The following is a 23,012-nucleotide window of genomic DNA, read 5'->3' on the forward strand; positions in this document are numbered from 1 at the left end:
AATGGAAATGTGACATTACTGTCTGTTACATGTATTAATTCATGTTAAGAATCTCTCCTCATATGTGTGGAGTTACGGGGAAACACCAGCCGCTATTTTTCGTCTCGTCAGCTGAGCAGAGGCTTCAGTCAGAGGAGTATGTATAAGCTGATCTGTCACATGAGTTAAATGGTAGCTTCATCAGAACTTATCCAGTACAGGTGTTTCCATCCCCATTAAGCACATGAACTTGGTTCCAAAAAGAGGCAAAAACCACCTCAGACAAGCTTAAAAAATGTTTTTGCTGCTCCATCAACCTTTTCTAATGGAATGGGAACTTCAAAATGCGCATAAAAGCCCATCGATGGAAATACAGCAATTAAAAAAACTGTCACCTCTGTTACATATTTTCTATGCTAATATAAACAGTGCAGGTTGGTCTCTATTCATGCATATTCTGTCAGGCAAAGATTACAATTAGCATTGGTTAAGAGCCTGCATTCATGAGTTGCTTTGTGTGTGTTCACTAATAAAGAAGACAACATAAGTGACTATGTAGGGAAAGAGGTTAAATCAGGCTAATCCAACTCATTATCAGATGACAGCTACGATACTTCTATGGGGGGCTTTCTTTTGTAACAATAAATCATTCTTATCATGTACCGCAAGGTGTGTTTTCAGATTTCTCCTCTTTAGTGTGGACATGACTGTACTCACTTGGTGGGCTGCGACACCAGGGCATCGCGGTGTAATCTGTAACAGGGGAAGCTGTTGAATGAACCGGGCTCCAGAGAAACTCCAGGTATGGTGCTGTACTCCTTCTCCACAAGGCCGAATTTCTCCATCATACGGAAACCTGAAAGAGACAAAGGAATCATTGTCCTCATCACAATCACAGTCAGCGTCATCAGCTTTCCATGCAGGTTTGATACAGAGATTGGGCAAATGTTGTGTCATTTGCATTTCTGTCATTTGAAGCTCTTACCTGCCATTGTGTTACCACTCATTAAAACAGACGGACAAGCTGAAAGAAAGAAAAGAATCCGTAATTCACCTCTTACTATTTTAGATTCAAGACCATCTTTTCTTCATTCATTCTCTATGTCTCTAAGCCACCAAGAGTCCTTAGTCAATTTTCTTTCTGCCTCTTTCACTCCGTCTGGAGCCCCGTCTGACTTTTCTGAACTCTTTTCTCCCTCCTGCTCTCCTACCCTTCTCTCTCTTTTAAACACAAGGTGGTGTTACTCACTGGCAGTGGCAGCCTCGCAGACAAAAGTAATGAGCTGCTCTTCTATTTTCTTCACAGCATCCAAATCATCCACAAAGAAGACGTGTCTGTCGCTGGGCTTACTGGCGATATTCACCAGCTCCCCGTAGTCTGCGTCAGCAAAGCCAATGGCAAAGATGATGTAGCCTTAAAATGGAATTGAACAAGAGAATTACTCACGAGTTATGAAGTCGATGGAAAGGATTAAATAATATGACACATTGTTGGAGGTGTCGATGCGTTTCAAGCTAATGGTTAAAGAGTCCAATATCCTATATGATAAAATGAGACATACAGTACATAAAGCGAGAATGGGGATCTGTCCTCCATCTTGCCTGAACTGTACCCACACAGCTTACCTCATCAGTGTCAATGAAAGATTTCAAGGGTCAATACTTTGTGATTTTCAAAACTTTAACAAACTACTAAAGACTTTATAAAAACGAACCTTCCATCTGCATCTCCTTGGACACTTTGTTGACGTCATCTTGTGAGCGTCCATCAGTGAGAACAACCAGGACCTTTGGAATGCCCCGTCTAGCTCCGGCCTCTTGGGTGAAAATAGACTCCTTCACATGTTTGATAGCCCGACCTGACGGGAGACAAAAAGAAACCACTTTACTAAACAACTGTATCAGTATTCCTATATATTTAAGCCAATATATATACATTTCTAGTTCACATGTATACATTTGGTTTTTTTAAACATAGCACAGAGTTTTAGATTTGTTTTCTACTTTTCTCTGTTGCACAAATGAAACATTTAAGCAAAGAACTGAAGCTACAGTTCCAATCATATTCACGTAGGTGTGCAGCATGGACATTGATCACTGACAGTTCTGCAACTCTGCTGAACATGTTCAAGCCAAAACACTTTGCTGATGCAGCTCCTTATGTGATATTTCTTATAGGTGAATTAACTAAGACTGGATGTTCATGTTTGTTTGTTAAAGCTTTTTCAGCAGAGTCCTTGTTCCAGCACTTGTTCTTCGAGCTCACCTAAAAAACAGCAGAGCCTTTTCTGACAACTTGTTTTTACCCTATAAATTTGTTATAATTTGCTATAAATGGTCAATTCGCTGAACTGTAAGGACTCTGAGAAAAAAAAAATCATACTGCATTGAAATAAATGTTAACCACTGGCTGGAATCAAGCAAAAATACACGTGTGCACACACAGACACAAAGGCAAAGACGCTGGTACAGTCTTTGTTAGGAATCTAAAAGAACCCTCCTCCACAGCTTTAGCATTGATATGAATGCTTGTGCCCTCTGCTCCTATTTGAATGTACTTGCTAATTAACAAAACAGGCGTTCTTTATTCTTTCACCATCATTGATAAATAACATTTTTGAGCCTATAATTATTACATGAAAATAAGTGACCTAGAAGCTCCTGAAACCAGATTTGGGAGGAGTTTCTATTAGCATGTGAAACAGAAAACAGACAATATCTGGTGCATTTTAATGAGACCTAAGTAGTAAAAGATGAGACAAACTAAGATGGAAATGTGACAGTCATGTCTCACAAAAGGTTAAAATTAGATGAACTTTTGACAGTGTGCTGGTCACCTGTGAATGCACTTAATCAGTCAATCAAATCTGTCCGGACAGCTTTGAAAGGTATCAAGAACCGCCCACAAATCAACCAAAGTAGGTTTAATGCGTACCTGCAGGTGAATTGTAGAAAGCCTGTTGTATCATTTTGCTTCAAGCCCCTCAAAAAACGCCTGAGGCTTAATTTAGAAATGTTTTAATTCAAGGCAATTCTGCTCAGTTACACCGTATTTGTACTATATTCATTGTTCTATTAACTCTAGAAAGCACTCTCTACTGCTGACAAGTGAAGTTATATACAGAGCTGAAAAGAATTGTTAGTTATGGTCACTAAAATTATGGGAGAAACTGATATGCAGTGTTGACTCTGCTAGCTTCAACTGATCTGACCAGTTAAGACTTTACACATACAGTATACATTCAGCAACATGATGTCAAACCAATGAGCACAGTGTCCACACACAGGAGGGTCATTTTTATTTAATGCCAATTTTTACATATTGTACATCATGATTTGCATTAATACTTCATGTAGCTCATCTACTCATCGCTACCTGACCTTTTCATCATTAAATGGACAATCGCTGCCATTAATCCTCTTAACTGCCTCTGTCCTTTAAGACTTTCTCCTTCACTCCTCGAGTGTTTCCAAGAGCGTTTCTGGGGTAGTAATAGAGGTTCAGATTATCAGGATACTTTGCAATAAACACAACACCATGAAGCAGTAAGTGGACCTTTATGTTGACCAAACACTTACTGTACATATAAGAGTGTGTACTTTAAATAGCTCTGTAGATGTATGTTGTCTGTCTCCCATTCTCTGACCAAACCAAGATCCTCAGACCACATCCCTGCCTCCTCCTCCTCCTCTTCCTCTTGTATTTTTTTTTTCCTGAGCTGTCAGTGATGACAAATGATAGAGTGTTTGGCCTGTTGTGTTGTGTTGTCAGATTTCTGCCAGTGATACATCTGTTTCGACACTGTCCTCTGATCATGCTGGGTGAGAGTGGAATTACAGCGGCTAGCCAGGCATGAAGTGAGACACAGGCCAGAGCGGAGAGGGGGAAGGAGATAGAGGAGGGGCTGGGCAGGTGGATGGTTGACAAAGACAGGGGAGGGCAGGTAAGAGGGCACAGACAAAAAAGAGGGGGGAAAAGAGGAAAATGGGGCCAAGGAAGAGGAGAGAGGTTGGATAAGGAAAAGAAAAGTGTAAAGAGAAAAAAGATAAATAAGACAGTCAGAAAGCAACATTGGGTTAAAAAAAAACACATCAATCAGCGAGTGTAAGTTATCCTTGTCAGTTTGGATTTATCCTCCTGTCTGGCAACAGTTTATTACTTTCTAACTGTCACCTCAGAAGGCAAATAAAAAGAGAGAGCAAAAATAGTAAAAAAAAACAAAACAAAACAAAAAAAACAAAAAAATAGAAAGAAAGAAAAAATAAAGAAAATCATCTTCTCTTTTAGCAACAAGAAAATTGAATAAGTACGAGTCTTTGGCTTCAGGTCAAATCTGTACCACTCGATATCTAAATAAAGCCCATAACGTTTGAAAAGATAAAGGAAGATTTTTTTGAATTGCATAGTCATATGCATTATTTAAAATATACAATGGATGCTGAATGACTATAAAAGCTGGTGAAACTTGAGTTCATGGGCCGTGCAGCCCTGCATTTATACCTTCATTCCTGGACTGAAAGAATCATACACCTTGAAATTTGAGGTTCTCACACAACTGCATTAATACGGCTGAAGAAATCCGACTGGCTGCTCAATTTAAATAAAGTCATAAAAAAAGGCCAATCGCATCTTGACTAATCTAATGTATGAATATATTACTGCATAGGATTAAATATAACACAACTTTATATACTAGAAGTCAGTCATCCAAACACATACATACACACACACACGCACACACACACACACACACACACACACACACACACACACACACACACACACACACACACACACACACACACACACACTTCACAATATGAACATACCATAAAGGCAGAGTGTGGGATTAGCAGATTTACTCATGTAGAGCATGAAAATCAATCTTAGAAGACACACACACACACTCACTCATATATACAGTATATACTCCACAGTATATGTAGAGGGATAAAGACCATTTCAGCTGCAGCTACATTAAATCAATCATTCACTAAGCCAGTCAGAGGCTCACTAATACCTTAATGAATAAATGCATTGTGTCAATTCAAATCCCAGAATATCAGCTTCAACACTCTGAGTCCTCTACAGGCTCTTCCCTCACACTCGTCTCTGAGAGTACTGAAAACAGTCTTAAAGAAGGCTGCATCATTTACATATTGTTTATAAACTGGGTATAGAGAACAGGCTTATGACTAGATGCTCAGAAGAAGCTCCAGAAGCAGTGGGGGGTCAGTGGGCAGCTCCGAGATCGGACACGGTGAGCAAATGTGATGCAGGTTGCTTTTACACTGAAAAAAATTACCCTTCAAAAATAAGTACAAAAGTATGATGCTTCTTTACTGTAATAAGCAGAAACCTCTTTGATGCTGCTTTTACTTATTTATTTATTTTTTTAATTTAACTGTATGTGTTTTATTCATCAGCGTTTATCCAGTTGTCTTTGTTCTACACTCTGTTTTCAGTTACATGTCTGTAAATTAAGTTTTGTTCTTACCTGGTAATAAGAAAAAAATACAAATCAGAGAAATCTGCCAATGGAACAAGTACGATTGTTTAAACGCAGATACGAGTCTAATGTGATTTTTGACTGGAAATTAGACAAATATACGTAATCTACTGTCTCCCAAATCTTCTCTGGAACTGATACGAGCTTTGTCACATCACTGTAGATCTATGGCCAGTTCTACGTAGCTTTTAAACTGTATTTTCAATGTGGTGACTTGACCAGAGGGTAACAGAACAGTGGACGTAAAGTAAGCTACAGTAAAAACATAAAAAATGCATTAAAGCTGTGGGGTTTCTTGTTGGCCAGTGGTTGTATCCACACAGATGCATTTGCCAGAGGCTCTGGGTTAAAGAGGCAGAGGGCTACAGTCCTTTCTTTGAGGGCTTTGGGGGATTTAGACACAGTGAGGGGCCCTGATGGGGTCTCTGAGCAGAAGTTTGGGTTTGGAGAGTGAAAACGACTTAATGGTTGTAACGCAAGCTTCAGCAGTGAAAGCCACAGAAATGACTGATCTGTCTCTAAATGGACCGCAGGGGCAATATGTAAGTAAGGAGGTTTAGGCACAGTCTCCAGTTCACAGCTCGGTAGCGGTGTATAGCTAAGTAAAAGATTCACAAAGAGCTTGTTTAAAACAGCCGAGGAAATAACAGAGACGTAGAGATGGGGGAAAGGTAGACAAACTGCGAGCCTGTGAGCATTATTAGTCTAACCTTGTGAGAGCTCACTGCCTCCTCCTTCTCTTTGAAAATGAGATTTCATGGTTTATTTTCTGTTCTGCTTCACACAAACACACACACGCACACGCACGCACGCACACACACACACACGCACACACTGCCCTGTCAGCTAAATTGCAACCCGTTTCCACCTGTTACACTGTAAGACAGTGCAGAAGATGTAGGCGTAGAAAGAGAGAAGGACAAAAGACAGCATTTCAGATACATGAAAAAATGGGGGAAAAATGGCAGTTGAGAGGACAAGAGGGGAACAACGAAAAGGAAGAAGAGATTAATCTTTAAAAGAAAGCAAAGAGGCTGCAAAGTAAGGAGAACACAGTAAGGGGGTAGACAAGACAGTGACAGGGAGGAGAGCAGAGAAAGAGGAGTTAAGACAGGGGAGGAAGGGATAACAGTGGAGATGATAGTGCGATCAGGCCTGAGGCTGATAGGGAAGCTCAAGGACACAATTACTCTGAATAGACAGTGAGCCATGGCCCAGACTTTGGGAGAGTTAGAATCCTCTGAACAGCATTACCTGTAAAACCACGTTAACGCACTGATGCTGCTGACATTGCCATCACCTTGTGTTCCACATGAATGTTACAACAGATTCACAACCCCAAGCTGCTTGTAATGCACCAATTAAAGTCATTCCTCTTTGCAGTATGTGACAGTTTCAACAAGTATCTGGTACAGTGCTTCACATTTTAAATGTTTACTTGTAAAGAAAGTTAATTATTTGGCTAAAATAAATGGCATTTGACTAAACAATTGCACCAAACATGCCATCACCGTAATTTCCTCAGCAAACAGTGTTTGCCAAGTTTTTAAGGAATTACACATTTTAGAGTATGAGTTGAAAAGCTCAAGATCAAATGGGCTAGTGGGACTTTATCAGGATTTGCTGGTGAGTTTACTGCTGCTGCCTCTTGAAAGTTAAGGATGAACTTTCAATCTCAAACCAACATGGATGAGAAGCCCTTAGCGAGCCCTGAACACAAATATAACACAATACGACAACATATGGGCCGCTGCTGTCGAAAGCTCCAGCACTGAAAGTAGTTTAACAGGACACTTTTTTTTTAAAAACAGGTTCAGGTAATTTAAGACAAACTTTTCTGACCTGTCTTGGTGTTTCCTCCTTTGTATCTGATGTTCTGAATAGCTTCCAGCAGCGCTTCCTTGTTGCCATGGGAACTCAGCTGGAACTCAGTCCGAGCATCGTCGCTGAACTGAGCGATGGCCACCTAGAGAGGCAGAGACAGTCAGACAGTCAGACAGACAGACAAGATAAGTTCAAATCTGACGACGAATCAAATTATTCAAAGTTGACTGCCTATCTTCTCGACCCCTGGTGAGTGAAACTTGCCTGAAGGGAAAAATTCCCAGAAACATGTCACCATCTGCATACACTTATGTGAGTCACAATGCCACTTATTTTCATACACACACACACACACAAAAATGCATGGTAATATTTTTTACAGAATGAGGCACATTTTTCTGAGCCATCACACCACAATTAAAGTCATCAACCAGTCATGCTGTGGAGAACAGATGTAGTCACACATTGACATATGACTATAGTGGACCTGTTGATTGTGTTTTTCATTACCCTGAATTCAATCAAAAAAGACACACAAATTATAAATACATGTTTATGGCCAAACACCCATGTTATCAGGATAGTGAGTAGCTCATGTAGTTGCTTTTGGATGTAGAAGACTTAGAGTTAGGCAACAGTATCAGAGGTTCGGCAATAACCTAACTGGCTATCTTAAAATCATACTAAGGAACTATTTTGTAGCATATTACCTGGGCACTGCACAGACTACCCAAGTGAAATGACAAACTGGATCATAAAAATTGGACACATTTTTGAGCCCTCCAGCATCATATTACTGGTATTAATGTTTGACATCACAAACTCACCCTTTTGGCAGGTAGTTTCTGGCAGCAAAATATTTACAGGTGACTTTATCACATTTTCACCTAAAAGAAGCCATATTTCTGTGCCTTGGGCCCAAAGCCCTAATACCTCATTATCACCTACAACATTTATTCTGACCTGCAAGGGCCATGTCAAATAGATGCTGCCTTTGTTCACTTAAGAATATAATGTACAAGGCTGTACGTGACACATAAAAAGCCAAATTGTCCATTTTCATGGCTTAACTCTACAGTTTAACGTGTGAAAGTAGTAACAATACGCAGTTTCACCTTGTTTGCCTGGTCAACTGCTGGTGGTCTTAATATTTCTTCACACTGGGCACGTGAGGGCCATGTTAAAGATGTCACAGAGAAATATTACAGTCCTATTTATGCAAGTCTGTAGGGTGAAATTCACTGAATATACATACATATACATCTCCTAAGTCAGAGCTATAATCAATCTAATTGGCCTACTCTAAGAGGCCCAAACAACTATCATTACCTCCGGGCTGCTAATGGTGCTGTTGTTGGCTCAGGGCAGCCTACACTTACCAGCCAACTCTCTCTTTACTGTACAGCCAACTCTCTCACATTACAGCCAGTGTTCTGCTCTCGGTAGCCTACTGCCAAAAGGGTGATGGGGCACAGTGAAGGTAGCAAACTACTTAACAGCAGACAGTAGACAAATGAAAGAAAAAGGTTTAGCAAGAACCTCTACAGTGTGACAAATGAACCTGCTGAGCTCTGCTGACACAGTGGGGGGGCACACAGGCAAGAAGCACAAAGGAATTAGTTCACATTGACAGTCGAGAACTACTACCTGAAGTTAGAGCCCGACATGGTACCAATGACACGGACACATGTGAGATACATTGGAAAAGGTAGTATTTATGGTAGTTCTGATTCAAAGTATAGCGCACTATGAATCAAGTTGATAGCGTATTAGTTGATGCTTCAAACATCTGATCTTCATTCCAGCTTTTAATGCATCTGGACTTAGAGCACCATTTCTGCCAGAAAAGTAATGTTCTCTGGCACAAAACACAGTGGCAGCAAATGAGCAGAGTTAATCGAACGCTGTAAAGCAATGAAGAAAAAAAAAAAAAAAAAAAAACATTTCCAGAAAGTAAAGATTGACTCACTAGGGGTTTAAAGTTCCTCCTCGCTTTTCTAAACTTTTCTACACGCAGGGCTGTGGTCATACTGATGTGTCAGGGGACAGCCAAAGGAAAATGTTTGAAATTGTGCACCAAAATCAATTAACGCCAACAGCAGCGTTTTTCAAACAGCGAATGAGCCAAGCCAACCTGGGTCAAAGAGGGTGATGAGTAAACTTGGACTGTTGAGGTACATTTTTTTTCCTCATGTCCATGACTTCTATTTCTGTCTGAAACGTAACAATGAATATCTAGCAGGTTACAGAAGGCACGCTGCCGATCCTGAGAGGTTCAGGCCATGGTGTTAAATTACTCTCCATCTTTTCACTCTGGATGTACAGCACCCTGCCTCCATTATTCCATTATCTACTCTGTCTTTTGCAGAGCAGTGGAAGATGAAATGGGTTACAGTGTATAAAAGATGGAGGGCAAAGGATGAGGTAGTTGGCTGGAGCAGAAGCGTTAGGGGGCAATAGGTGGATGGATATATGGGAATTTCACTTTATGTTTGCTACTGTGCTGTGCTAGCAAGACACGATAACTAAAAAGATTACAATCCCCTGCCTGCAGAATCTGCGGGGGGAGGTAATATTTCTTTTTGAACAAATATATATTTTTCACAACGGTCTCTCCACTATGAATGGATTCTTTACCCACGGATCACACTATGATATGTCATTTCTTTCTTTTTGTCGTTTTTATGGTTTCCAGCGTGGGTACTTTTGGCTTCATCCCCAGCATCTGCTTTACATTCCATTCCCTACGAGCTAACATCTTTCAGAGGCAAAAAGCTTTAACAATGAGGATAAATTACAAAGCACACAAAAATTATAAGCCTTGGGCACATTTGTATTTCTGCTGGTTAACTCAGGATACTGTACAAACTGGCAATGCAGTAATTTTCACTAGTCACAGACATTTAGAGGAGACACAGTCTTAAATGTGAATAACAGCAACATTATTGAGACATAGATGGTGGCATACTCTATTCCAGTCTGGTCTCGATGTAGTATAAATAAACATGCCACTTTCTTAAGTCATTTCAGGCGTTATCACATTGACTTTTTTTGTGTCCATGTGTCATTTGATTTTAGAGAGAAAAAAAAATGCAATGTCGTTTAAGGAGGAGGAGGCTGTCGTGAGTAAATGAACTTAATTTTTAACTTTTCCTGAACTTAACCAAGTAGTTTTATTGACTAAACTAAAACAAACACCAACCATTTCACAATTTTAACCACATGTTTATTATTGTTACCATGACTACCAAGGTAACAAACCATGAGGACGACTGATGAAGGTCAACAGATTTCTTCTCTTTTTTCTGCACATCCAAAACTTTAAAATCAGCAGCATTAAATGAGCATTAAATGACACGAGAAAAGCCCAGAACATGTGGATGCATGCATGCACGTGGCATGCCATTTATGCACCTTACCATAAGATCACATTGTTAAATCTAAAAACTTTCCCAATTCAGTGAAACATTCTGGAAAATGTATGGTATGTACTGTACCACCATTAAAGCAAAACTTGTTCATTACTGTTTCACTCCTGAGATTCGCTCTGACCTCCAGTGGGTGTACGCTCTGACCCATGACTCACCTGGGTGCCGTCTGGTCCGATCAGATCCAGCGATCCCACGGTGCTGTAGAGAAAACGTGTGATCTTCATGAAGTTGTCATCTCCGATGGACCAAGAGCCGTCTACCAGGAACGTCAGGTCAGCCTTAGCCTCCTTACACACTAGACAAACGGACAGAGACGAAGGAGATGTATAGTATAGATTTAGACAGCACATAATTTTATCTCCGCATTTAAAGAAGTCATTTCATACAGGATGAAGGTTAGCGGAGGACAAAGCATAATATGAATTTTAACCGGCTGTTTAATATATTCAGTCTTAGAGTAAATATGCATAGTATGAAGCACTGTAAATACACATCTGCTGCAAAAGGGTAAATATGCAAAGGCTGGGTCCTCAGATTAATTTTCACACTGACTTCTAAAATTAAAGGTAGTGCACACTCTCCGACTCAGGAAAGAAAAACAACAAGAAAAGTGCTATTTCCATCGGGTCTGTGCACTTTTTCTCCTTCTGCGAGCTGCTCATTCATATTCCTAGTCCGACAGTGGCTTTCTTTTCCCTATTCTATTATTCCTCTCAGGTTTCTCAATGATTCCCAGTAGCCTTATCTTTGCCTCCATAAAGTTGTTTTGTGGTTTTAACAAGTTTTCAAACTCTAGTTATTCACTAAATTCCAGAAACACCTTTCACGACCATGTCAGCCTCCATAAATGTTGAGGAAAAAAACTTCACTGTAACTGTGCTGTTTATGGGGAAAAGGGGGTGTAATTTTAAATCAGAGGAGAGGAGAGGAGACATATGCTTTTGTCCTATATTTTAAGTGGAGCTCTCGTGCTTGTTAGCAATGTTAAAGGTGATTCTGTTAAAAGCTGTGATTTTACTGAGACTTTCTCATTTTCTCTGTCTGTGTTATTGTCTTAAACACTCTCACCGCTCATCATCATTTTCTTTCTATTTCTGTTTTTTTTTTATGGCACGTGTTTTGTCACTGCTTTTTGTCTGTTCTGACCACTGTGCCTGTTGTCCTGTTTGTCGCTCATCTGTTTCTCCTTTCTGTCTTCGGTCGTGTCTCTGCCCGCCTGACCATCACTTTGTTTCATTCACTCACTATCGTTGCTCTCCCTACACTTACAGATGCGCACGCACCTTTGCTTTCTCTTTTGTCTGTCTTTATGGTTTTGTCCTGAGTAAAGGTTGCCTGTCATTACAGATGGAGGCATGGGTCTGACAAAGGTCAGAAACTGAGACAGAAATGCTAACAGACGGGCTCAGCGGGTGTGTCCATGCTCTTTTACCTGAGCCCACCAGACAGGAACAGACGAGGAGGATCGTCTGAGTGGGAGGTGGAGGGTCGGACTGTGAACTTGTACCCTTTTTGATTCTAATCCAATTTGGAAAAAAATGTGGGGGAAAGTGAGAATATTTTGTCTTATTTCATGAGTCACTTCCTTTTGCAGCTTAAATTGAAGGTTTAAAATAAAGGGTAATCATTGGACATTAAGTTGCTTTGGTCAAAGTTTGGCCTTACTATTTTAGTTGGTAGGTCATTTCAACAGCATTTATAAGAACATTACATTTACAGGTCATTTAGCTCAATGGGGAAAATTAGAAACAGTTTGTTACTGTCAGGATTTAAGCTTCCTTGATGTTTGGGAAGACTGCATGCTTACACTGTAGTTACAGTGTATTAGAGTCACCTGTCAAACTTAGGTGTATGTGTGTATGTTGGAGCCATTGTGCCCAGTTTGTGACTGGTAGCTGGACTGAGCCTGAGGTAATAAGCTGCTAAACCAGGATCTTCATTTTAGCATAGGCTGCAGCCCACCCTCGCCCCGGTAAAGGCCATTCAATTAAGTCATTGTGGAAAATGTCTCAGAGACTTCCTGTGTGAGACATTTAAGTGTTAACCTTTTTCACTTTTCTACTTTGCTTTCTTTGAATTTACTCTCCCTAATTTTGTTAAAATGATCCCCCCACCAAATCCTCAAATTTCCTTCCAGGTCACAGTTGATGTTTTGAAACTAAACACAAGTCTCAGTTGTGTAACGAGTACAACGTGACATCACAAAGTTACCCAATTAAACATTCATCTTTCAAAATCTGGTGTGGTGGTAATAATTTGAGAGTAGGGAGGGCTGTGACTCAGGGGTAGAACTAGCGTCTTGCTGTCAGAAGGTCGCTTGATTGATTCCCCTGGCCTGCATGTCAAAGTGTCCTTGGGCAAGATACTGAACCCCAAACTGCTCCTGATGTGCCGGTCGGCATCTTGCATGGCAGCCACCGCCATCAGTGTATGAATCTATGTATGAATTACTGTAAGTTGCTTTGGACAAAAGCTTCTGCTAATGTAAATGTGTGTGTATATGTGTGGGTGTGTGTGGGTGTCAGGCTTCTTGCTCACCCTCTTTAGCAGGCGGGATGGTGGGAGGGGGCTCTGTGGTCGGGGGTTCAGTCGGGGCTTGAGTTGGTGCTGGCACTGGACACACACACAGACACAAGCAAACAAGACAAGGTCATCGATCGTGATGGCAGTGACAAGTGGCACCATCATCGGGTTTATCTGCCGACCACACACACGCTCGCACACACACAGTCAATAAGCTGACACAATGAGAGACAGCAGTCGCCTGTTTCTATTAAGCTGAAAGTTTCCTAATCCTCTTCTTCCTCCCAAGTTCTGGAGCTTTACTGAGAAAATATGTCTTTTGCGGTCTGTATTTACAACCTGTGTAAATGAGGAATCCAGCTGCTGTGTTTCGTTTGGTCTATATTTCAGTCATACTGTTGGGGCAATCAGAGTTTATCTCTCAACTTTCTTTATATCGCTCTCTCTTTCTTTCCTTCTATAAGTTAGGGACAGAACAGTACATTTTTTCATTAGTAGTCTGTCCAGAGGTTATTTTCTTAGAGTCAAAACAGCCCCAGGTAAAGGTATGCCTCTCTGCGAAGCCAATTACTTAGCAGAAGAAGTGGGTTCTGTCACAACAGAGTACAGCAAGTAAATCATCTTGGAAACATCAATGACTTCCCACAGAACGGGCACATACTTCATGAAAGTAGATTAAATGATCTCGACAAACGCCTCCTCAGCCTCCACATTAACTTGATGGTTAAAGAAGTGATTATGGATAAACAATATGTTTAACTGAATTATTAACTTTGCTGTTTGAGCATCTTTGTTGGTCTGTGATTGTGGCAAATACCAGTGAACAAAAGAAACTGTGGAGCTCAGGAGTGATCCATGTCAGAGGACCACCTCATTATAGTAGTTGATGCCACTGTCTTCTCAGACAAAGAGAGGACAGAAAGTGAGAGCCAAAAAAAAAAAAGAAACTGTAGAACAGAAAGTTGCGGGGCTGAAACAGCTTGGCTACAGAGGAGGCAGATGGAAAAATAGAGGACAAGACGAGAAATGGGTCAAACAAACATGAGGACAAAAGGGTTAGTCAACCTCTTTATTATATTGATGAGAAATGAAAATAAATCTGAAGAAACTCAAATAAATTTGGGAGGAATATGAAACATTTGCAACATACTTGTCATGTCAGTGACGGAGACAGAAGGTCCTTCCATTTCCTGCAACTGCGTGTGAACACTGATCTGGTATTGGCTGCTGGGAGTGAGATCATAGAAGCACTGTCGGGAAGCACCGCCACCCAGGCTCACTTCCTGCTTCTGACTGTCTGCAAGTGAACAGCAAAACAAAAAAATGACTTGCAATGACTGAAGTTCAGGTCAACAATAATAAAATCCTAACGAGTTTCAATTCCTCTAAAGCTCCTGTTTCAAATTAACTGTATTTATGGAGCACGTTTGGTTAATTTCAACCATGTTCTGCAACGGATTAAAGCCTGGGAGCTGCTAAGTCCAATCGCTCTCTTTCAGAGTTGGATCCTAAGCAGCTTTATTGAAGCAATCAGGTAGCTAAGTGCCTTGCTCAAGGGCCCAATAGAAGTTAATTGCCAAGTCTGCACAGACATGGTCATGACATTTTGAGTGCGTGATCTTTCCTACCATGCTAATATCAACACATGATTTTAGAGTCACAGAGGCAAATATCATCATTCTAAAGTCAGTTTGTTGAAGACCACCTGAGGTAACTATATCTGCAGTTATATAAAATCACTGTTGGAAAAATGTAATTATATCCACAGAAAAAATGAAAAGAATAACATTATTGATTCTCTTGTGAATTTCCTTCAGAAAGCAGACAGCAAAGCAAGAAAAAAGATTGAGAATTTATGCCGTCACCCAAAAAAGGACAGACTGGAAACTGGAAGTGCGCACATACACGCGCACTAATAGCCACCATTTGTCAGTTTCATTAGTCTAATTCTATTTCCTAACGTGTCTCTCGTCTTGCAGAGTGACAAATTAGCTCCTCCTCCGTTCAGGAAAACAGCCATAGATAATAAAGTTTAGGGAAACAGCTGTCATAGAGAGGCTGCACTTTCCCATCTGAGAAGGTGTTGAAGCAGCTGGTTAACTCTGCTAGAATTAAGTCAAATCTCTGAACACCAGCTAGAATATCTAGTCGCTGATCAGGCAGGAGGGACGGACGAATAAATAGAAAAGTATGGGAGGAAAGGAAGATGGAAGAGACGCATCTTCCCCCATGTTTTCTCTGTCTTGAGTTCTGACATTAAAAGCAATAAATGGTGTACACTCATCACTTCAAGCAGAAGTGAATTTTTCCATGTCTCTAATCTCTACGTTTACCAGCCAACACTCCCATTTATTTTAATCAACACTAATTTCCAAACATCTACAGGAACTCTGTCATGAAAATCCATTAACAGCTGCATTCAATTCAGGTGTTGCACTGTCACTGCACTAATACTGTGCATGCTGCCTCTCTGACACGGCAAAGTGGAACAGGGTTGTTTATTTCATTACTCACAACTGTTTTTCCTGATATGACTAGCCAACCTGCCTGAGACTTCAACATCCTGCTTATCCTTCTGTAAGCTTACAAAGACGGATGCAAAAAAGATTGAAATTATGAATGAAAAGCATTTATCGGAAGAAATTCCATTATTTAAAATTAATATATTTTATATGTTTTTATAGGCCTATGTCACTAGTATGGTGATTAGCTTCATTAGCGTAAACATCTCCAGCAGTGGGAAATAATTAGACTTTCTAAAAGGAAAAAACACAAGAAACATCTGCCTCTAAATTTGACTTATAAACATTATATTTTATTCACTGGGAGTTAGATTCTGTAATTATCTCATGGCTAGCTGCTGTAACTTCTCGGACTAAGCTAAGGTTGATACTTATTAGCTGAAGCTTAGCTTAATACAGTGCTACAGATCAACGGAACACTTCATCTCTGAAAAAGTTTGTTATTGTGTTGTTTCTCTGCTCTGAGTACAAATAGGAAAGAGTACAAATGGACTTGGCTTGAAGCTATATTGTGTTAAAGTTGTTTAGCGTTTGTTTGATCTGTACACTGTCACTTTTAAATTTATTAACAAAGAAAGAAAGACTACAAATATCATTTTTAGCATATAAACATAAGTGGCATCGATCTTTTCAACTAACCCTCGGCATGACAACAAATGAATAGATTTTCCAAAATGTCAAAATGTTTCTAACTAGTCTCTTTTTAGAAGTAACACATTTAAAATAATTCAGGATAGAACAGGAAAACTACAGCCAAAACACTTCCACACTGTCCTGTTTTGTTCCAGAGCTGTCCGTGACATGATGTGCTATGGCATTAGCACAGTGGTCTCACTCAAATGAATGAGGTGGTCACTTTTTTTTTTTTTTTTTTTTTGCCACAGAGCTATCATTCTGTAAAAAATCATATCTACTGATGCAGGAAGTAGTTCAATTTAATATCAACTGAGACAAAAGACTTACATCCCATTCTGTAACCATGCATCTTTTTCTCGTTGTCATTTCAGAAGGAACCCTATTAACGCAGCATCTGGTTCTGCTTCCAATGAGGCCTTTTAACATAAGCTGTCATTACAATAAAGAAATGATATATTTCTATAGGCGCCTGCACAGTGTGAGCAAACGCAGTGAAAGACAGCTATGACAAGTGATATCTCTACTTCTCTGAAAAATATCAAGAATATGTCAGAATGTGTTTAATACTGTAGTCTTTTTATATGATCCTGTGCTGAACAACCAACAGCCCTCTGAGGACAAATAAAAATAAACTTGAACTTTAAGTTGTTCGCTGAGAGTGGACTGGCTTCAAAATACTCCCCTGAAGGACAACTTGAATAGTGGTTTTATTAAGGTTACTGTATTTTAGACATTGTTTTTTTTTTTGTTTTTTTTTTGTTTGTTTTTTTAATAAAACAGATTTTGGTAGAGAGATATATTTGCTAGTTTCTGTCTTAGTTTTGAATAGCTCCTTTCTCTGTCCCCTCCTTTTCTTCTTGTCTTTTTATAACTGAGTGAGCTTTGCGTTAAACGGCTTCCCTAAGGTCATACTCTGTGTTATATTTCTGACGCGATGACATGAGACATTCTCAGAGTGGCCTCCTCCCGTGTCGTTTAATGGGGAGAGCCTATCATGTCTCCTTTCCATTCTGCAAACTTATGAAGATTTATGAATTTCATCTACAATTTCAACCCCTGTCATGTGAAAATGACAGAAATATTTAACACTTATTTCCTCAGAGGCTCATATCAATAGGTGAGTATGTGTAACCATAATACACATCCAGAGAGACTCCTGAGCTGACCAAACAGAATAAACAGAGGGGACATTTTCACAGGGACAGACTATAAATCTATTAGGAAACATTTCCTGAACACGGAGTTCAATCCAGCCACCTTACAAAATATCATCAGCTATTATTATACAGTAAGAACTTTTGATTTACTGACTGGACAGCTGGCATGTGACTTGTTTCTCACAGCGTGGAAGGCTCAGATATGTAGGGATGACGGCAGGTGAGCAGCTTACAGTTTACTGTGTGTATGTGCGTGTGCGTTGTATGCGCTCTAAGACTACTGCCTGTCTGAACTGAAACTGAATTGAAATTATACGCTTGGAGATGATTTTTAAACGGCAGTTAAAATGCGTGATTCAGACCACATTTCAACAAGTTAAAATACATTTGAAATTCAGAGCAGGTAATTCAGTCTGCTTAGAATGAGTCGCTGCTGTCAAAGGAAGAGAAAAAAAATAATCCGAAACGTAAGGATAAACAAATACTGCTGCAAAGCCGTACAATCTCATTAGCAATAGCAGTTTGTACTTACTGAGTGTCGACTGTATGGAAACCTTGTACAATGTGGCCTGAAGAACAGGCTGCCATTGGACACACATGCTGTTGGGGCGAACTTGGTAGGTTGACAAGCCAGAGACGCCGAGGAACACTAGAGATCAGGGAGACGGAAACATGGAGAGGCAGAGAAAGATACACTCAGCATTGTTTTTCACAGATTCTGTTTCATGAGATTTCAAGACTCAGTGAAAACTCAATGCGCACAACACACTCTCATAGACCTTGTCATAGATTTCTGTACAGTGTGCATAAGACATATCTCAAAGAACTGCCTTTAATGACTGAATCTATCAAGTGACAGATTAACAGTTTCTTACAAACTGTAGAATGTTTTCATCGACCTATAAACTGAACCAAAACTTAACTTAACTCTAACCATTATTTGTTCTAACTGTCTCCGTCACTTGCGTAGCAAGAACTTTCCTCCACCCACCAGACGACCCAGGGCACCGACTAGGACAGGCTCAAACACCCGCCCACATAGTGCTCTAGCTGGATTTATGTCCAGCTATAGACCACTTAAAGTCTGCACCAAACTATATTAATTAAGGATGCTTTGCACCTATTTCATGGTGCTGCCAAGTCTGTCAGTGGCATTGGGACTCATTTTGCAGAGTTATATCATAAAGTAAACTATTTTGGTTATAGTGACTATGCCATCATATGGTAAATACTTAATAACTAAAACTCTGACAATAGTGTGAAAAGTTTTGTAGAACTCTCAGAGTGAGGACTCTGCATTTAGTTTGGGTTAAGGCCAAAGTGGCACTTGAATATTTCTTCTTTTGTCTTCTAATAGCTGAAAAATGAACTGTGTGACATCCATACTAACTGTGTAAATGGTAGAAACAACATTCTGCTGGGTAGATGTTAGAACAAATCATAAAGCAGCAAAATTAGTAAGGCTTGATGTTTAATGGTCTTTTGGAGTAACAATGAGGCATGATGCAGCAAAATGCAAAACACCAAGCGCAATTTAAATATCTGTAGCTTGATCGGTAGTGAGATCTCTGTGTAACATAAGCAAGCACACCTCCCGGGAGCCACTCTCTGGCTCCCTCTCTCTTTCTCACCCTCGTTCTTCCCCCCCTTGTTAACAGAATTTGCTGATGTATAAAATAAACTTGGCTCTTGCGCCAGTAAATGGATATTCTGTGCTGGGGCCATATGGCAGGTGCCTTATTTTAAATACTAGTGAATAATGCATATGACAACACATCATTCGAATCAATAATATGCAAAGATAAAAACTAAATTCTACCTCTTACAAAGATATGCAAATTGCACATGTCAAAGCATGAATATGGACATAAAGCACTTAATGCACAAAAATGCACTTGTGCTCATGTGTAGAAGGAGACGAACTCGGCTGGCAGTTTTTCCCATACGAATGACCATGCTCATGACCAACATGATGTTTTTGGCCTCAACTGCCAAGAGTGCAAAGGTTGGCCATCAAAACTTCTGAAATGTTTCATTAGCTGCCCCAAAGACACTGTTGACTGCAACTCGTCAGCAACGCTGGGCACACACTTTTGTTTTGGGATGACCTTGTCAGTGTTGCTGTTGGCAGAGATGTATGAGAGACGCCTGTCTGCAGTAATAATCAGCACACGTCTATGAGCAGACTAAAACGGGCTTCTACTTCCAGGCTTAAGAGGAAGTTTACAAAGCTTTTTTTAAACATGGAAGAAATACAAGAAAACTAGGAAAAAGAAAGCAAATGAGGGGGATAAAAAGGGCAAACAAAAGACAGAAGTGAGGATGTGGTCATCATTTTAATCAGTGAAAGGTCAAAAGGAAATGGTGAACCGTATGGAAATACTGCAGTCGTCTGAGGGTGTGTGTCAGACAGGGTGTGCGTGAGAGCTGAAGTTACCAGCCAAATGGTTGCATCCATCTGCCTTCTCCACCTCCACACACTGACATTGTTTCCACTACGGTATTTGTTTTTTTTTCTACTTCTGCCTGTTTCTTGTCATGTAATCCTTTCACAGTCAAACTTCACATACTCTCTGTGAAAAAACAACATATCATTTCCATTTTACGACGGTGTGCTAATCCTACCAAATTTCTCGAGACCAGCTTGACTGAGAAGCCTTCAGTGGTCCCGAGAATAACTCATTTCTACTGTGCAGCTGAAGGACCAGCACCTCAATACAAACTACATAAAACTTCATTTGAGGGGAACAAGTTTCATTTCATTCAATGGTCCCCCAGATACAAATTACAATTTTTGTGTGCAGCATGCTAGCATGTGTAATTTATTGATGCAAACATGCCAGTTGGCTCCCATGGTACGGCTACAATATATGCAGTGAATCCGGGGAAATATGTTACTGCATCCCCCCTTATTAGAATGACAAATGACTGAACGTGTCCCCTTTAATAAATCACTTCCTCCACTGTAGGATACAAATACGGAAAATGAATTTAACGAAAGGCCCTGCGTAATATGGGAAAATGTGATGCATCTGAAAATGGATCATGCTGTGAAAAACTGATAGAAAGTATTCTGCTAAATATTTAGCGAGTAGTCCCCATCGCCAACATACATACATAAAACGTGACACATAATATGCACAAATGAGACTAGATAAGTGTCAAAAATCTAAAACATGTAGATAAAGTTATTAATACAGTATATATCATGTATAATTTGTACTGTGTGCAGAAATAAGGCAAAGACCAAAGAGTCTTCAGTAGAGATACCATCCTGAAGAGCCACCCCAGAGACAGAGTGTAAAGTTTAAATATGGCAGGCTGATAAATCTACATGTCATGCCTTTCATTATGAGAGCTTTATAGAGACAGGAAGGCGTGAGGGAGTTGTCACTCATCCAACAGGGGGAGGATTAAAGCGAAAATGAAGGATGGCACACCACTGCAGCACAGACTGATAATAATCTGTGTATCAAAAGCAATCCCCTTTAATTGTTGATTATGTATAAATCCATTAATCACGTCACATATAATCTTTGCGTTTCATTTTTTCAACATTTTTCTCGGAAAGAAAAAAAAAGTGCAAATCTCTTTTTGCTCTGTGCATTAGAAATTCATGAGCTATTAAAATTAGAATATGTTTGTTTTCTTCCAATTCGATGCTCCCTTCTGGCCAATCAGACAGTAAGCCCATAAGACAACAGTCTGTTTTAAAGTCAGGGATGATGCAGCGGTTTTCACAGGAGGGCAGAAAGATACAACATAAATGTTTGGTGACTGATGGTGTCGGAGCAATATTCTGAGAAACGGGTTTAAAGGAAACACATGCAAACAGCCACAAAGCATACACTTTACTTTTTCTCTCTCCCTCTATCAACAGTTCATCTCTGTTTTAGACCAAAGCAATGTAAAAACCTGCATTAGTTCTTACTGCACCTACTGATACCAAATCTGTATGCAAAAAGGCTTGTTCTTACTGGCTTACTTTCCTTCTGTCCATCTGTCTGTTTGCTAAAGTCTCAGTGGAAGAGTGGATGGTATCAGCAGGTAGTTAACATGCATGTTTTCCATTCCTCTTTAACTGGTTTGCTTATCTGCAGCTGCTGCTTCTGCCTCCTCCTTCTAATTGTCGCAGTTTGTGGCAAGAGTAGACTCAAAAAACTTCATCAAGTGGAAACGGATAATGCGCCTCACATTTTCAAGTGGTATTATTGATGCTGCCGCTTACGTTATTCATGCTTTGGATCATTTACAACTATTAAATTCCCAGCGAAGTCTACCTGTTCAGTGCACTAATATCTATAACTTCTGGATAAAGTTTATTGCTATTGTTGTCTTTCCAAACACAAATCACATCCACCATTTAACACTGTCTTTTAGAAAGAAGTATGACTGATCTTTGCAGGTGCAGAATAAGAAGGCTTACATGTTTTGGCGTTCACTAGCAGTGGTTCACTTTGTCCTGTAGGGTAGGAGGCTGTCACTTGCACACTGTACTCCGTCCCACTTTGTAGATTCAGGAGGAGCATGGAGTTCACATCTTCACCAGCTGTTGTGTCCAGGGCTGGACCTGGAACTGAGAAAGAAACACACATGAGCGCAGACAGGCAGGACACACACAAGAAGGTGAGGAGAGTTATGTGGTACCGGTGACATTTTGTGACCACAATCAAGCCCCCGTTTACCCCTTTAAAAGTGTGTATGTTTGTGCAGGAGACCAGAGAGAGAAAGATGTTTAAACTTGTCTGTGTATTCAGCTCTCAGTATTTGTAGCTTCTAACTGAATCGCTGAGGTTTGAAGATTAGTTGCTCTCCTGCGGCCCTGTTTGTACCTTCAAATATCTGCTTTATTTCACTGTTTCATCATGTTTGTTTTCAGCTGTTTCAGCAGTCATATTAAGTTACTTGTGGTGAAAACCAAAAACTTCCTGGTTCTGCAACTGCATAATAACAGTTTTTAATATACACGGAGTAACGGGGGACTTTGTAAAGAATTTATAGGAAATTTAATGTGTTTATTGCCAAATCCTACATTAATACAGCGGGATGCAAGAGTATTTACTGTTTTAACCACTGCTCGAGACAAATGTGTCCTCTATTAAAGACACAACTTCAGGCAGGTGTCCCTGTTGTAATGGGGGTGAAAATCCCTTATAATACACCAAATAACTAGCTTTACACTGCAATAAAAGAACTATGTTCATCTCTATATTGCTGTTTTCTACACTGATCATCAACAGGTGAGGATGTTGAGGTCTGAGACATGCTTTTTCAGCCTTAGCATTTTGACAAAGCCCCCAGGATGAGCGCCCAACATTGAGGCCAATTTTTGTAGTGGCCGATCTACGTAATTACCTCGTCACGTGATGCATTGCGGCCCAAAAAGACTTTTTGCCCATAAGCTTAAATTGTGAAGAAGCATATGTAAAA

At 40.0% G+C, this 23,012-nt stretch overlaps 1 protein-coding gene and 1 long non-coding RNA gene across 2 annotated transcripts in view; one reads left to right on the forward strand and one right to left on the reverse strand.

Moving 5' to 3' along the window:
- Nucleotides 1–23,012, reverse strand: part of col14a1a (collagen, type XIV, alpha 1a) — a 133,659-nt gene that overhangs the window by 54,753 nt on the left and 55,894 nt on the right. The window contains exons 22-31 of the mRNA XM_037075559.1: nt 22,009–22,158; nt 18,115–18,231; nt 14,418–14,564; nt 13,283–13,357; nt 10,900–11,039; nt 7,332–7,455; nt 1,695–1,838; nt 1,229–1,393; nt 965–1,003; nt 697–835 (exon numbers count right to left, since the gene is read on the reverse strand). Of these exons, the coding sequence (XP_036931454.1) occupies nt 697–835; nt 965–1,003; nt 1,229–1,393; nt 1,695–1,838; nt 7,332–7,455; nt 10,900–11,039; nt 13,283–13,357; nt 14,418–14,564; nt 18,115–18,231; nt 22,009–22,158 (1,240 nt within the window). The remainder of the gene's footprint in view (nt 1–696; nt 836–964; nt 1,004–1,228; nt 1,394–1,694; nt 1,839–7,331; nt 7,456–10,899; nt 11,040–13,282; nt 13,358–14,417; nt 14,565–18,114; nt 18,232–22,008; nt 22,159–23,012) is intronic.
- On the forward strand, nt 7,432–12,851 carry LOC119006646. Its single transcript, XR_005070858.1, has 3 exons — nt 7,432–7,562; nt 10,854–11,016; nt 12,092–12,851. It is a non-coding gene; the product is annotated as an uncharacterized LOC119006646 (long non-coding RNA).

The sequence above is a fragment of the Acanthopagrus latus genome, chromosome 17, assembly GCF_904848185.1.
Source record: "Acanthopagrus latus isolate v.2019 chromosome 17, fAcaLat1.1, whole genome shotgun sequence".
Lineage (NCBI taxonomy): Eukaryota > Metazoa > Chordata > Actinopteri > Spariformes > Sparidae > Acanthopagrus > Acanthopagrus latus.